At 39.8% G+C, this 17,222-nt stretch overlaps 1 protein-coding gene across 2 annotated transcripts in view; it reads right to left on the reverse strand.

Annotated features, from left to right (window-relative positions):
* Positions 1 to 277: 277 nt before the first annotated feature.
* Positions 278 to 17,222, reverse strand: part of FRMD3 (FERM domain containing 3) — a 339,467-nt gene continuing 322,522 nt past the window's right edge. For both annotated transcript variants that reach the window (XM_068974120.1, XM_068974121.1), the window contains one exon: positions 278 to 873. In XM_068974120.1, coding sequence (XP_068830221.1) covers positions 278 to 873 — 596 coding nt within the window. The remainder of the gene's footprint in view (positions 874 to 17,222) is intronic.

The following is a 17,222-nucleotide window of genomic DNA, read 5'->3' on the forward strand; positions in this document are numbered from 1 at the left end:
TTATAATAGATAAAGAGTATGTATATAATAAAAAATAAACATGTTTTTGGTTATTTAGAGGTCACCTTCCTGACCTATAACTAAAATAACTGTGTTTGATTTAAACTTACTTGCAGTGAATTATGGAAAGCTAACTTAAAGCTCTGAATAATCAGTTATGAGTAAGAATACCTATTGATGGTCCCATGACCATTCAGAACCAGGCATTTGCTGGAAAAAAAAAAAAAACCAAATCACTAGTATTGAATATAGCCCTTAGTCATATGAGAAATGAGCTTTATGAGCAACCCAACATGTAAAGTATGAGGTTGACTTTGCCAGCCACCCACTCCTTGAGAGGACAGTAGTATTCATAGTGAAACTGCTCAAACTCTGGCGTCTGGCGGATTTCACATAAGAAGGAGAGATCAATACCTGACTCCAAAAGGAGGAGGAGCAGGGGAAATACAAAGAGCAGCAGGCCCAGGCCCACCACAAGGAGCCGGGAAAAACTCTTGACCAGTGGGTTCACCCGAATAGTGCCACTCAGAATGTCATAGCTCCATGACAAAGCTTGGCGAGCCTCCTTCATCTCCTCTTCTTCTGCCATTAAAAAGGCATTTTCATCTGCTTCCAGTTCCTCGAATGAATCTGTGTCTTCTCTTTCCAACTCCAGCCTAGATGGACAGTCAAAGAGCATGTCAATCTCATCATCATCAACCGGGGTAGGGAGTAGGCTGGCACTTGGGTTGTATGCCAGTTCAGAGATTGTCAAGGGTTCTTCTTTAATTTTATCTTCCTCTTCACTTGATGGCTCTTCATACTCGTGGGATTCCTTCACTGGTGAGCTGGAGATCAAGGGGGCAGAAATATCTTCTTTGGGCAATGGAACACCTGTAAAGAGACATATTTTTCTTAATTTTAAATTTCAGGTTTTCTTTTTCCACAAAGATATGTAATGGAAACAAACCCAAACTAATTACTGAATGAGAGGGAATCCAGAAATTGTTCTGTAGAATCCTGACTTTTAACAAAGTCATTTTAGGAATAGATCCTATACTATAAATTCTTAAGGTCAACATGTTAAACCAAAAATAACTAAAATGCCTCAAATGGTTGGCAATATTTACAAAATTTATATGTGCAATTATAGTCTGAAAAGCCTCCAATTTTGGTCACGTTTGCAAGAACAAAATGACAAGAAATCACTATTATAATTTTGAGTATTGTCTTTTGGAAGTCAATACTGTCATTCAGTACAGTATTGTAGTAAAATTAGACAGTCTACTATCGAATAGCATCTTTTATTATGTATTTTTTTTGTCTTCATTTTTGGCACAATTTTGTGGTTTCTCATTTCATGTAATTGCAATCATATTTGTATGAACAAATTTACATCTTGCTCCTTTAGACATTTTCTATGTTGACATAAACTCCTACTGATATTTGTCATGGTTGCCAAATATTCTGTTTAGTTAATACAATAATAGTTGCTTAATATGATTAATCAATAACCTGAGATATGCAGATGACACCACCCTTATGGCAGAAAGTGAAGAGGAACTAAAAAGCCTCTTGATGAAAGTGAAAGAGGAGAGTGAAAAAGTTGGCTTAAAGCTCAACATTCAGAAAACGAAGATCATGGTATCCAGTCCCATCACTCCATGGGAAATGGATGGGGAAACAGTGAAAACAGTGTCAGACTTTATTTTTTTGGGCTCCAAAATCACTGCAGATGGTGATTTCAGCCATGAAATTAAAAGACGCTTACTCCTTGGAAGGAAAGTTATGACCAATCTAGATAGCATATTGAAAAGCAGTGACATTACTTTGCCAACAAAGGTCCATCTAGTCAAGGCTATGGTTTTCCCAGTAGTCACGTATGGATGTGAGCGTTGGACTGTGAAGAAAGCTGAGTGCCGAAGAATTGTTGCTTTTTAACTGTGGTGTTGGAGAAGACTCTTGAGAGTCCCTTGGACTGCAAGGAGATCCAACCAGTCCATTCTAAAGGATATCAGTCCTGGGTGTTCTTTGGAAGGAATGATGCTAAAGCTGAAACTCCAGTACTTTGGCCACCTCATGTGAAGAGTTGACTCATTGGAAAAGACTCTGATGCTGGGAGGGATTGGGGGCAGGAGGAGAAGGGGACGACAGAGGGTGAGATGGCTGGATGGCATCACCGACTCGATGGATGTGAGTTTGAATGAACTCCAGGAGTTGGTGATGAACAGGGAGGCCTGGCGTGCTGCAATTCATGGGGTTGCAAAGAATCAGACACAACTGAGTGACTGAACTGAACTGAATATGATTAATAAGTTAATATTAATAGTTAACTATTAATAGTTGCTCAGTAATATTAGTTACAATCAAGATTGCCAGGAGAAATATCAGTAACGTCAGATATGCAGATGATACCACCCTTATGGCAGAAAGTGAAGAGAAACTAAAGAGCCTCTTGATGAAGGTGAAAGAGGAGAGTGAAAAAGCTGGCTTAAAACTCAACATTCAGAAAACAAAGATCATGGCATCCAGTCCCATCACTTCATGACAAATAGATGGGGCAACAGTGGAAACAGTGGCTGACTTTATTTTTTTGGGCTCCCAAATCACTGCAGATGGTGATTGCAGCCATGAAATTAAAAGATGCTTGTTCTTGGAAGAAAAGCTATGACAAACCTAGACAGCATATTAAAAAGCTTTGCCAACAAATGTCCATCAAGCCAAAGCTATGCTTTTTCCAGTAGTCATGTATGGGTGTGAGATCTGGGCCATAAAGAAAGCTGACTGCTGAAGAATTGATGCTTTTGAAATGTGATGTTGGAGAAGACTCTTGAGAGTCCCTTGGTATGCAAGGAGCTCAAACCAGTCCTTCCTAAAGGAAACCAATCCTGAATATTCATTGGAAGGACTGATGCTGAAGCTGAAGCTCCAGTACTCTGGGTACCTGATGTGAAGAGCTGGCTCATTGGAAAAGACCCTGATGCTGGGAAAAATTGAAGGCAGGAAGAAAAGGGGATGATAGAGGATGAGATGGTTGGATGGCATTGCCAACTCAATGGACATGAGTTTGAGCAAGCTCCAGGACATGGTGAAGGACAGGGAAGCCTGGTGTGCTGCAATCCATGGGGTCGCAAAGAGTTGGACATGACTGAACAACAAAACATTTAGACTGCTTTGCAGTAGTGAAAAAAAATTCCGTGAGCTATCATTACATATACAGCCTCTTGTTTACATTTCTCCTCTTTTGTTTCAGTTCATTTGATGGATGTCTGCAAGGAAAATTACTTGGTCAAAGGGAATGAATGTTATTTCTTAAAATTTATTGGGGGAGAGGTATTTCTCAACCTTTTGTTTTATAGATGGGAAATCCTGTTACCTACTTTCAGGCCTAAGGCCAGCTCTTCTGATTTTGAGTACTGGGTTCTTAGTGGGGAAGGAACAATCAAAGAAATGTTCCCAAGATGGATCTACAGTATAATACCAAGTTGGGAGCCAAGTACATTAGGTAACTGTAAGCCTGCTTTTGGGCTTCCCAGGTGGTGCAGTGGTAAAGAATCTGCTTGCCAGTGCAGGAGATAACATGAGGTGTGGGTTCAGTCCTGGGTTGGGAAGATTCCCTGGAGGAGGAAATGGCAACCCACTCTAGTATTTTTGCCTGGAAAATTGCATGGACAGAGGAGCCTGGCAGGCAGGTTCCATGGGGTTAACAACTGAGCTATTGAGCACGGACATATGCAAGCCTGCTTTTAATGGGTACATTTCAGGATTTCCCTCTCTCCAAGATGTGCAGGAAATTACGTCACCAAGATGCCAACACTGGTTGTTCCTAACTTCACTCCTGAACTGAACTTCACTCCACCTCACAAGAACAGCAACTAACAACCACTCATGAATGAGACACCAATGGAGAAAATCTTAAAACATGGAAGTAAGGCTGAAGTACCCTCCTGCACCAGAGACCAAGATAGCCCACATTCGAAGGGTAAGAGGAACAGCTGTATTGACCACATTGCCTCTTCCCAAAGCAGGCACATCATCCCAACTGAGAGATCGCCCCAGTGGGACAAGAGAGCTTGGGGTTACATCCAGCTACTTCCCCGGCATTGTGGGTCCCTTTATAGGAGCCCTTATTGTGGATTTAATCCCCTGGTATCACTGGGGACTCAGTAGGGCTCAACCACTAGGAATCTATGAGGGAGAAGGGGGCAGGAAGGGACTTCCAACAGTTAGCACTCAGATCTTGGCCGACCAAATTCATACCTGCAGAGCCAAGTACTAGTCCCAACCAGTGGCTTTGCTCATCTGCAGAACCAAGTTGGTGATGCATCTGACCAGGGAACTCAGTAGGGTGCAGGACTGCCTGATTTCAGTCCTCAGAGGAGAGTTAGGAGAGCCCTGGGGTCTGGTCTATTCACATCCAGGCAAAAGAACTGAGTCATAGCTCCACCCACTGTGGATTCTAGATCCCAGCCCCTTCCAAGGAGAAAGCCTGTTTGGGGAAATTTGGAAGTTACCTAAAATGGGCCCTCCCAGTCCAGCCCAGGGAGGAGCTGAGTTATTAGCTCCATCTGACAGGAAGGCTGGTAAGAATACCTGGAAGCTACATTACCCAGCAACAATGGAGCTGAGAAATAGGTAGGCAAATCTCATTACTTTTAGAGCAAAGCAAGTTTGCTGTAGAACTTAGGGCCTGGGTCAGCTTGACTGATGATGACAGCCTTGGTGGCCTTGGAGCTACTTTTACCACTATGCCTAAATTAGCTTAGTCAGGGAAACTAATTCTTAACCCATTCATTGCTGAATATAGCCTTTAGTCCATCTGACAAGGGAGCCTTACCAGGGCACAGAAACCTGTGTAGCCTATCTAGCAGCCCTGCTTGCAACATTCCCCAAACAATGAGTCATATAGGCCCTGGGTCCCATTCTGCTGCCCTACCAGGGTAGGGGAGTTAATCCATAGCCCATTTACTACTGAATTTAGTCCCTAGTCCTGATCAGAGAATCCAGACAACAACAGAACCAATAGTACAGCCTCACTTGGGCATGCAACCAAGCCAGCAATTCTATCCAACTGTTATCAGCCAGTGGCAATCCCCACCGGCCGTCCCCCACCCCCGCCATAGACAGCCTCAGAGCTTTAACAGTTGCCTAGCACCATAATAGACACTAATAGCAGCTCTCATTTGCCCAAGGATGTTACCAGAAGATACCAGAAACCCAAACTGAGCTGACTAATGAATCCAAAGTGAATCTGTAAAGTCCAGGAGAAGAGGTCACTTACTCAGATGCACATATATCAATGTAAGGAATCAAGGATCATGAAAAATCAGGTAAATATGACAACACTAAAGGAAAATAAAAAGGCACTAACAGCCCTAAAGAAATGGAGATCTGTGAACAAATAATTCAGAATAATGCTCTTAAAGAAGTTTTGTGAATTACAAGAATACACAACACTTAAACAAAATTGGGAAAGCAATGAATGAACAAAATGAGAAGTTCAACAAAGAAACAGAAAACATTAAAAAAACCAGAGATCCTACAGCTGAAAAATAACTGAAATCAATAGAGATTTTCAAAAGAATCAGTGACCCAGAAGATAGGCCATTTGAAATTATTCTATCAGAGAAGCAACTAGAAAAAAGAATGAAAGTGAAGCCAGCCTATAGGACTTACGGGACACAATGAAAAGAAACAGTATTCATATTACAGGAATTCCAGAAAGGGAAGAGGAAAAGGACAGAAAATATATTTAAAGCACTAATGGTTGAAGACTTCCCAAACATGGGAAGAGAAGGAGACCTCAAGATACAAGAGACCAAAGGAATCCTAAAAAGGTTGAACTGAAAAGTAGTACACTGACACATATTACAATTAAATTGTCAAGAGTCGAAGAAAAAGAACTTTAAAACCAACAAGAGAAAAACAATAATACAAGGGAGCTCCCAAAAGATGCAGATTTTTCAACAGAAACTTTTCAGGCCAGAAGAGAATGGGCTGACATATTCAAAATATTAAAAGAAATTGAACCAAACATACTACTCCTGGTGAAGCTGTTCTTCAGAAGCTTTCCCAAACAAAAATTGAGGGAATTCATCACCATTAGATATGCTTTACAAGAAATGCTAACGGGAGTCTGTTGAGTGGAGGTAACAGGATGCTAATTACCATCATAAAAAATAAGATGGCAGTGTAAAACTCACTGGTAATGGTAGAAACATAGTCCAAGTTAGATTGTGTAATATGGTAATGCTGGTGCATAATTCACTTACAGTTTACAACTTAAACAAATGTAAAAATAACCATAATAATCTTTTATTAGTTATACAATATAAAAATAAGCAAACTGTAAAGTCAGTAAGCTAAAATGTGAGGAAGAGGAGAAGTAAAAGTGTGAAGCTTGGGAACTATATTGAAGTTTTTAGCTTAAACTAGAGTGTTACAATTTTAAGATATTTTTATGTAAGCTTCACAGTAACCACACAGGGGAAAACCTGCAGTAATTACAAGGGAACATGATAAAGAAGTCAAAGCATACTTATACCACAAAACATCAAGATAAGAAGAAGATAGCAGGGTAAGAAATAAGGAACAATGAATTTACAAAACAGCCAGGCAATAAGTTAACAAAATGGCAATAGTAAGTCTCCCATTTTCACAATCGGTTCAGTTCAGTCGCTCAGTCGTGTCCGACTCTTTGCAACCCCATGAATCGCAGCACGCCAGGCCTCCCTGTCCATCACCAACTCCCAGAGTTCACTCAGATTCATGTCCATCGAGTCAGTGATGCCATTCAGCTATCTCATCCTCTGTCATCCCCTTCTCCTCCTGCCCTCAGTCCCTCCCAGCATCAGAGTCTTTTCCAATGAGTCAACTCTTCGCATGAGGAGGCCAAAGTACTGGAGTTTCAGCTTTAGCATCATTCCTTCCAAAGAACACCCAGGAATGATCTCCTTCAGAATGGATCTCCTTGCAGTCCAAGGGACTCTCAAGAGTCTTCTCCAACACCACAGTTCAAAAGCATCAATTCTTCGGCGCTCAGCCTTCTTCACAGTCCAACTGTCACATCCATACATGACCACTGGAAAAACCAGAGCCTTGACTAGACGGACCTTAGTTGTCAAAGTAATGTCTCTGCTTTTGAATGTGCTATCTAGGTTGATCATAACTTTTTTTCCAAGGAGTAAGCGTCTTTTAATTTCATGGGTGCAGTCACCATCTGCAGTGATTTTGGAGCCCCCCAAAATAAAGTCTGACACTGTTTCCACTGTTTCCCCATCTATTTGCCATGAAGTGATGGGACCAGATGCCATGATCTTCATTTTCTAAATGTTGAGCTTTAAACCAGCTCTCTCACTCTCCTCTTTCACTTCATCAAGAGGCTTTTTAGTTCCTCTTCACTTTCTGCAATAATGGTGGTGTCATCTGCATATCTGAGGTTATTGATATTTCTCCCAGCAATCTTGATTCCAGCTTGTGTTTCTTCTAGTCCAGCGTTTCTCATGATGGACTCTGCATATAAGTTAAATAAGCAGGGTGACAATATACAGCCTTGATGTACTCCTTTTCCTATTTGGAACCAGTCTGTTCCATGTCCAGTTCTACCTGTTGCTTCCTGACCTGCATACAGGTTTCTCAAGAGGCAGGTCAGCTGGTCTGGTATTCCCATCTCTTTCAGAATTTTCCACAGTTTATTGTGATCTACACAGTCAAAGGCTTCGGCATAGTCAATAAAGCAGAAATAGATGTTTTTCTGGAACTCTCTTGCTTTTTCCATGATCCAGAGGATGTTGGCAATTTGATCTCTGGTTCCTCTGCCTTTTCTAAATCCAGCTTGAATATCAGGGAGTTCACGGTTCACATATTGCTGAAGCCTGGCTTGGAGAATTTTGAGCATTACTTTACTAGCATGTGAGATGAGTGCAATTGTGTGGTAGTTTGAGCATTCTTTGGCATTGCCTTTCTTTGAGATTGGAATGAAAACTGACCTTTTCCAGTCCTGTGGCCACTGCTGAGTTTTCCAAATTTGCTGGCATATTGAGTGCAGCACTTTCACAGCATCATCTTTCAGGATTTGAAATAGCTCAACTGGAATGCCATCACCTCCACTAGCTTTGTTCGTAGTGATGCTTTCTATGGCCCACTTGACTTCACATTCCAGGATGTCTGGCTCTAGGTGAGTGATCACACCATCGTGATTATCCGGGTCGTGAAGATCTTTTTTGTACAGATAAGTGGATTGCATTATCCAATCGAAAGATCTACAATGGCGAATTAAAAAATAAGACCCAATGATATACTGTTTACAAGAGACTCACTTTAGCCATAAAGACACATAGACTGAGAGAAAAGGGATGGAAAAAGATAGATATTTCAAGGAAATGGCAACCAAAAAAAGCAGGAGTAGCAATACTTATATCAGACAAAGTAGACTGTAACCTAAAAATGGTAGGGATAGACCAAGAAGGTAATGATAAAGTAGTCAATATATTAAGAAGATACAATAGTTGTAAATATTTATGTGCCCACCACTGGTACACCCAATTACATAAATCAAAACCTAACAAGAACCTGACCAACAAGATGGAAGAATAGAAGGACAGAGCTCACCTCTTAACAGAAACACCCAAATCACAACTAACTTCTGAACAACCATGGAGAAAACACAAAAAATGTTGGAGCATACCAAAAAATATACCCTACATCTGAAAACAAAGAGGCAATGAGACACTAGGAGGAGTGCAGTCACAGTATAATCAAATTCCATACCTGCCACATGAGTGGCCCACAAACTGGAAAATAATTTGACTACAGAAATAATACTCCCACAGAAGTGAAAGTCCTGAGCCTCATGTTAAGCTTCCCAGCCTGGGGTTCCCGCAGCAGCAGGAGAATTCCTTTAGAGAATCTGGATTTGAAGGCCAATGGGGATGCCAAAGGACTGGGGCAAACAAAAACTTCATTCTTGGAGGGCTTACAAAAATCCCGTGTACACAGGTACCCAGGGAAAATAGCAGAGACCTCATAAGAGACTGAGCCAGACTCAACTACTAGTATTAGGGGGTCTCCTGCAGAGGTGGGGAGTGGAAATGGTGGCCTTTAGGAGGGCTCACAACCAACGAGTATTTCCCAGACGTGCCACTATCTTTGTCCCCACAGTGAGACACAGCCACTCCCCACCCCAAGACCCAGCCCCATTCAACAGCTTGGAGGATCCAGTGCTAGGATGCCTCAGGCCAAACAACAACAGGATGGGAACACAGCCCCACGAATCAGCAGCCTGCTGAAAATCTTCCTGAGCATGGCCCTGCTCACCAGAGAGACAAGACACAGCTCCACCCAATAGTGGAAAGGAGCCCACACATCATAAAGCCTGCAAAAACCTCTTAGCCTCATCCACCAGAGTGCAGAAAGCAGAAGCAAGAGCTACAGTTCTGCAGCTTGCATAATGGAAATTTCAATCACATAAAGTTAGACAAAATGAGACTGTAGAAGAATATGTCCCAGTTGAAGGAACAAGACAAAACCGCAGAACAACAACTAAGTGAAGTGGAGAGAGGCAATCCATCTGAAAAAGAATTCAAAGTGATGATAGCAAAGATGATCTAAGATTACAAAAAAGAATGGAGGTACAGATCAAGGAGATGAAAGAAATGTTTAACAAAGACCTAGAAGAGCTAAAAAACAAAGAGATAAACAGTACAATAACTGAAATGAAAAATACACTGGAAGGAGTCAATAGCAGAACAACTGAGGCAGAAGAACAGGTAAGTGAGCTGGAAGACAGGATGGTGGAAATCACTGTGGCAGGACAAAGGATAAAGAAAAAAAAGAAATGAAGACAGTCTGAGAGACTTCTGAGACAACACTAAATATCGGAATAGATAAGAGCTGAAAACTTCCCTAACAATGGAAAGGAAATAGTCACCCAAGTCCAGGAAGCACAGAGAGTCCCATGTAGGATAAATGCAAGGAAGGACATGCTAAGATACACAGTAATCAATCTGACAAAAATTAAAGAAAAATATATTGAAACAACAAGGGAAAAGTAACATAACATACAGGGGAATTCCCATAAGGTTATCAGATGATTTCTTTGCAGAAGCCCTGCAGGTCGTGAGAGTGGCATGATATATTTACAGTGAAGAAAGGGAAGAACCTACAACCAAGAATACTCTACCCAGCAAGGCTCTCATTCAGATTCAGCAGAGAAATCCAAAGCTAGCAAAAACAAAAAGAATTCAACACCACTAGACCAGTTGTGCAGCAAATGCTAAAGGAACTTCTCTAAGTGAAAAGGAAAGGCCACTATGAGAAACAGGAAAATTACTAATGGAAAAGCTCACCAGTGAAACTCATGTTTATGAGTGGAGGCAAGAAATCATCTGCACAAAAATGTGATATCAAAACTGGCAATTATGAGAAGAGAGTACAAATGCAGGATATAGAAATTCATATAAAATTAAGACCAACAACTTAATATTGTTTACATAGAAAATGCTATATCAAAACCTCATGGTAACCACAAACCAAAAATCCATGATAGTTACAAACACACAAAAAAGAAAAAGGAACCCAACACAACACTAAAGTTAGAAATCAAATCACAAGACAACAAGAGTGGAAGGCAAGAAAAAGACCTAAACAAAACAAATCCAAAACAATTAAGAAAATGGCAATAAGAATATATATATTGCTAATTACCTTAAATGTAAATAGATTAAATGCCCCAATCAAAAGACACAGACTGACTGAAGGGACACAAAAATAAGACCCATATTTATGTTGTCTATAAGAGATGCACTTGAGATCTGGGGACACACACAGACTGAGGGGATAGAAAAAGGTGTATCCCATGCAAATGGAAATCAAAAGAAAGCTGGAGTAGCAATACTCATATCAGAAAAAATAGACTTTAAAGATTGTTACAAGAGACAAAGAAGGACACTATATAGTGATCAAGGGATGAATCTAAGAAGAATATACAACAATTGTAAATATATATGCACCCAGCATAGGAGCACCTGAATATAAGGCAAATACTGACAACTATAAAAGGAGAAATTGACAGTAACACAGTAAGAGTGAGGGACTTTTTAAAACAATTATTTTAATTAGAGGCTAATTACTTTACAATATTGTACTGGTTTTTGCCATACACTGACATGAATCAGCCATGGGTGTACATGTGTCCCTCATCCTGAACCCCCCTCCCACCTCCCTCCCCATCCATCTCTCAGGGTTGTCCCAGTGCACCAGCTTTGAGTGCCCTGTTTCATGCATTGAACTTGGACTAGTGATCTATTCCACATATGGTAATATGCATGTTTCAATGCTATTCTCTCAAATCATCCCACCCTTGCCTTCTCCCACAGAGTTCAAAAGTCTATTGTTTACATCTGTGTCTCTTTTGCTGTCTTGAATATAGGCTCATCATTACCATCTTTCTAAATTCCATATATATGCATCAGTATACTGTATTGGTGTTTTTCTTTCTGGCTTACTTCACTCTGTATAATAGGCTCCAGTTTCATCCACCTCATTAGAACTGATTCAAATGCATTTTTGTAATAGCTGAGTAACATTCCATTGTGTATATCTACCACAGCTTTCTTATCCATTCGTCTGCTGATGGACATCTAGGTTGCTTCCTTGTCCTAGCTATTGTAAACAGTGCTGCGATGAACATTGGGGTACATGTGTCTCTTTCAATTCTGGTTTCCTCGGTGTCTATGCCCAGCAGTGGGATTGTTGGGTCATATGGCAGTTCTATTTCCAGTTTTTAAAGGAATCTCCACACTGTTCTCCATAGTGGCTGTACTAGTTTGCATTCCCACCAACAGTGTAAGAGGGTTCCCTTTTCTCCACACCCTCTCCAGCATTTATTGTTTGTAGACTTTTGGATAGCAGCCATTCTGGTCAGTGTGAGATGGTCCCTCATTGTGGTTTTGATTTGCATTTCCCTGATAATGAGTGATGTTGAGCATCTTTCCATGTGTTTGTTAGCCATCTGTATGTCTTCTTTGGAGAAATGCCTGTTTAGTTCTTTGGCCTATTTTTTGATTGGGTCGTTTATTTTTCTGGACTTGAGCTGCTTGTATATTTTTGAGATTAATTCTTTGTCAGTTGCTTCGTTTGCTATTATTTTCTCCCATTCAGAAGGGTGTCTTTTCACCTTGCTTATAGTTTCCTTTGTTGTGCAAAAGCTTTTAAGTTTAATTAGGTGCCATTTGTTTATTTTTGCTTTTATTTCCATTACTCTGGGAGGTGGATCATAGAGGATCTTGCTGTAATTTATGTCAAAGAGTGTTCTGCCTATGTTTTCCTCTAGGAGTTTTATAGTTTCTGGTCTTATATTTAGATCTTTAATCCATTTTGAGTTTTTTTGTCTGCGGTGTTAGAAAGTGCTCTAGTTTCATTCTTTTACAGGTGGTTAACTTTTTACACCCCATTCTCATCAATGGACAAATCATCCAGAAAATCAATAAGGAAACACAGGCCTTAAATGACACATTAGAACAGATTATCTTAATTGATATTTATAGAGCACTCCATTCAAAAGTAGCAGAAATCACATTCTTCTCAAGTGCACGTGGAACATTATCCAGGATTGACTACATGCTGGGCCACAAGGTGAGCCTTGGTAAATTTTAAAAAACTCAAATCATATCAAGCATCTTTTCTGAGCAAAATGCAATGAAACTAGAAGTCACCTACAAGTAAAAAAACTGAAACATATAAACATGTGGAGGCTAAACAATATGCTCTAAAAGAAGCAGTGGATCACTGAAGAAATCAAAGAGAAATAAATAAATACCTAGAGACAAATGAAAACAAAAGCACCATGATCCAAAACCTTTGGGGAGCAACAAAATTAGTTATAAGAGGGAAGTTTATAATAACAGTCTTACTTCAGGAAACAAGAAACGTGTCAAAAAGCAACCTAATCTTATACCCAAAGCAACTAGGGAAAGAAACAAAACTACAAATTAGCAGAAGGGAAGAAATCATAAATATCATAGCAAACATAGAGACTAATAGAAAAAGATCAATGAAACTAAAAGCTGTTTTTTTTAAATTGATAAATCTTTAGCCAGATTCATCAAGAGAAAGGGAGAGGGCTCAAATCAATAAAATAAAAAAGGACACTACAGAAATACAAAGGATCAGGAGACTACTACAAGCAAGACTACTACAAGCAACTATATGCCAATAAAATGGACAACTTGGAAGAATGGATCGGATCTTAGAAAGTTACAATCTTCCCAAGACTGAATCAAGAAAAAATAGAAAATATAAACAGACCAATTATAAGTACTAAAATTGAAACTGTGATTTTAAAACTCCCACAAGTCCAGAACCATTTGGTTTCACAGGTGAATTCTGTTGAACACTTGAAGAGTTAACACCTGTCTTTCTGAAACATTCCAAAAACATTTTAGAGGAAGGCCACTATCTCTAAGGCCACTATACCCTGACACCCAAATCAAAGAGAACATGCAGAGAAAATTGCAAAGGTCAATATGATTGATGAACATGGACACAAAAGTCTTTGACAAAATATCAGCAATCTGAATCTATCAATACATTAAAAGGATCATACACATGGTCAAGTGAGATTTATCCCAGGGATGCAAAGATTTTTCAGTATCTACAAGTCAATTAGTGTGATATAAATATGTCAACAAACTGAAGAATAAAAACCATATGATCTTCTCAATAGATGCAGAAAAACTTTTAATAAAATTCAACACCGATTTATGATAAAAAAAAAAAACTCTCCAGAAAGTAGGCATAGAGGGAACATCAGGTCACTCACTCAGTTGCGTCCAACTCTTTGTGACCCCATGGACTGCAGCACACCAGGCTTCTTTGTCATCACCAATACCGGAGCCTGCTCAAACTCAAGTCCCTAGAGTCAGTGATGCCATCCAACCATCTCATCCTCTGTTGTCCCCTTCTCCTCTCGCCTTCAATCCTTCCCAGCATCAGGGTCTTTTCCAGTGAGTCAGTTCTTTGCATCAGGTGGCCAAAGTATTGGAGTTTCAGCATCAGCATCAGTCCTTCCAATGAATATTCAGGACTGATTTCCTTTAGGATGGACTGGTTGGATCTCTTTGCAGTCCAAGGGACTCTCAAGAGTCTTCTCCAATACATAGTTCAAAAGCATCAATTCTTCAGTGCTCAGCTTTCTTTATAGTTCAACCCTCACATCCATACATGACTACAGGAAAAACCATAGCTTTGACTAGACAGAGCTTTATTGGTAAAGTAATGTCTCTGCTCTTTAATATGCTGTTTAGGTAGGTCATAACTCTTCTTTCAAGGAGAAAGCAGTCTTTTAATTTCATGGCTGCAGCCACCATCTGCAGTGATTTTGGAGCCCCCCAAAATAAAGTCACTGTTTCCATTGTTTCCACATCTATTTGCCATGAAGTGATGGGACCAGATGCCATGATCTTAGTTTTATGAATGTTGAGCTTTAAGCAAACTTTTTCACTCTCCTCTTTCACTTTCATCAAGAGGCTCTTTAGTTCGTCTTTGCTTTCTGCCAAAAGTGTGGTATCATCTGCATATCTAAGGTTATTGATAATTCTCCAGGCAGTCTTGATTCCAGCTTGTGCTTCTTCCAGCCCAGCATTTTGCATGATGTACTCTGCATACAAGTTAAATAAGCAGGGTGACAATAATAATACAGCCTTGACATACTCCTTTCCTGATTTGGAACCAGTCTGTTGTTCCATGTCCAGTTCTCACTGTTGCTTCTTGACCTGCATACAGATTTCTCAGGAGGCAGGTCAGGTGGTCTGGTAGTCCCATCTTTTGAAGAATTTTCCAGTTTGTTGTGATCTACACAGTCAAAGGCTTTGGTATAGTCAATAAAGCAGAAGTACATGATTTTCTGGAACTCTCTTGCTTTTTCAATGATCCAAAAGATGTTGGCAATTTGATCTCTGGTTCCTCTGCCTTTTCTAAATCCAGCTTGAACATCTGGAAGTTCACGGTTCATGTACTGTTGAAGCCTGGCTTAGAGAATTTTGAGCATTACTTTGCTAGCGTGTGAGATCAGTGCAGTTGTGCAGTAGTTTGAGCATTCTTTGGCATTGCCTTTCTTTGGGATTGGAATGAAAACTGACCTTTTTCAGTCCTGTGGCTACTGTTGAGTTTTCAAAAAATGCTGGCATATTGAGTGCAGTACTTTCACAGCATCATCTTGTAGGATTTGAAAGAGCTCAACTGGAATTCCATCACCTCCACTAGCTTTGTTCATAGTGATGCTTTCTAAGGCCCACTTGACTTCACATTCCAGGATGTCTGGCTCCAGGTGAGTGATCACACCATCATGGTTATCTGGGTCATGAAGATCTTTTTTGTATAGTTCTTCTGTGAAGTGTTGCCACCTCTTCTTAATATCTTCTGCTTCTGTTAGGTCCATAACATTTCTATCCTTTATTGTGCCCATCTTTGCATGAAATATTCCCTTGGTATCTCTGATTTTCTTGAAGAGATCTCTAGTCTTTCCCATTCTATTGTTTTCCTCTATTTCTTTGCACTGATCACTGAGGAAGGCTTTCTTATCTCTCCTTGCTATTCTTTGGAACTCTGCATTGAAATGGGTATATCTTTCCTTTTCTCCTTTGCCTTTCACTTCTCTTCTTTTCTCAGCTATTTGTAAGGTTTCCTCAGACAACCATTTTGCCTTTTTACACTTCTTTTTCTTGGGGATGGTCTTGATCCCTGCCTCCTGTATAATATTACGAACCTCTGTCCATAGGTCTTCAGGCACTCTGTCTATCAGAGCTAACCCCTTGAATCTGTTTGTTTCTTCCATTGTATAATAATCGTAAGGGATTTGATTTAAGTCATACCTGAATGGTTTAGTGGTTTTCCCTACTTTCTTCAATTTAAGTCTGAATTTGGCAATACGGAGTTCGTGATCTGAGCCACAGTCAGCTCCCAGTCTTGTTCTTGCTGACTCTATAGAGCTTCTCCACTTTTGGCTGCAAAGAATATAATCAATCTGATTTTGGTATTGATCATCTGATGATGTCCATATGTAGAGTCTTCTCTTGTGTTGTTGGAAGAGGGTGTTTACTATGACCAGTGGGGAAAAAGATTTCCTTTTCATTATAGGGGACTGGAATGCAAAAGTAGGAAGTCCAGAGATACCTGGAATAACAGGCAAATTTGGCCTTGGAGTACAAAATGAAGCAGGGCAAAGACTAACAGAGGGAACATACCTCAACATAATAAAGGTCATATATGACAAACCTATAGCCAACATCACACTCAACAATGAAAAGTAATCATTTCCCCTAAGATCAAGAACAAGATAAGGATTATGTGCCTGCCAGGATGGGGGCGGGGCTTGGGGAAAAATGGATACATGTTTTGGTATGGCTGTGTTCCTTCGCTGTTCTCCTGAAACTGTCATAACATTGTTATTCAGTTATACTCCAATACAAATGCTTTGGTGTTAAAACATAAAACTAAAATTAAGAAAAATATCTTTTAAAAAAAGACAAGGATGTCTACTCTAGCCACTTTTATTCAACATAGTTTTGGAATTCCTAGCCATGGCAATCAAAAGAGGAAAAATGAAAGGAATCCAAATTAGAAAAGAAGAAGTAATACTGCTTTTAAAAAACCTAACTCTGTGGGTTAAGGAACTAGGAAAAGGTGGTCAAACTGAGCACAATATTAACAGCAGAAAGTAAAAACTAATGATTAGAGCAGAAATAAAATAAAGCACAGGAAAATAGGAAAAATTAACCAAGTTAAGAATTAGTTCTTTGAAAAGATAAACAGAATTGACAATAATTTTGCTGGATAACCAAGGGAAAAAAGATAGAGGACCCAAATTAACAAAATTATAAATGAAAAAAAGAAACACTGCAACTGATACCACATAAAAAGAATCATAAAAGGCTACTATGAAGAAATATTGATATATGTCAACAAACTGGAGAACCTAGAAAAATGGAAAAATTCTCAGAAACATGTAAACTACCAAGACTGAAACAAGAAATAGGAAGTCTGAATAGATTAATTACTAGTAAGGAGATTGACTATGCCAAAGCCTTTGACTGTGTGGATCACAATAAACTGTGGAAAATTCTGAAAGAGATGGGAATACCGGACCACCTAACCTGCCTCTTGAGAAATCTGTATGCAGGTCAGGAAGCAACAGTTAGAACTGGACATGGAACAACAGACTGGTTCCAAATAGGAAAAGGAGTACA

This window comes from Capricornis sumatraensis, chromosome 6 (assembly GCF_032405125.1).
Source record: "Capricornis sumatraensis isolate serow.1 chromosome 6, serow.2, whole genome shotgun sequence".
Classification (NCBI taxonomy): Eukaryota; Metazoa; Chordata; class Mammalia; order Artiodactyla; family Bovidae; genus Capricornis; species Capricornis sumatraensis.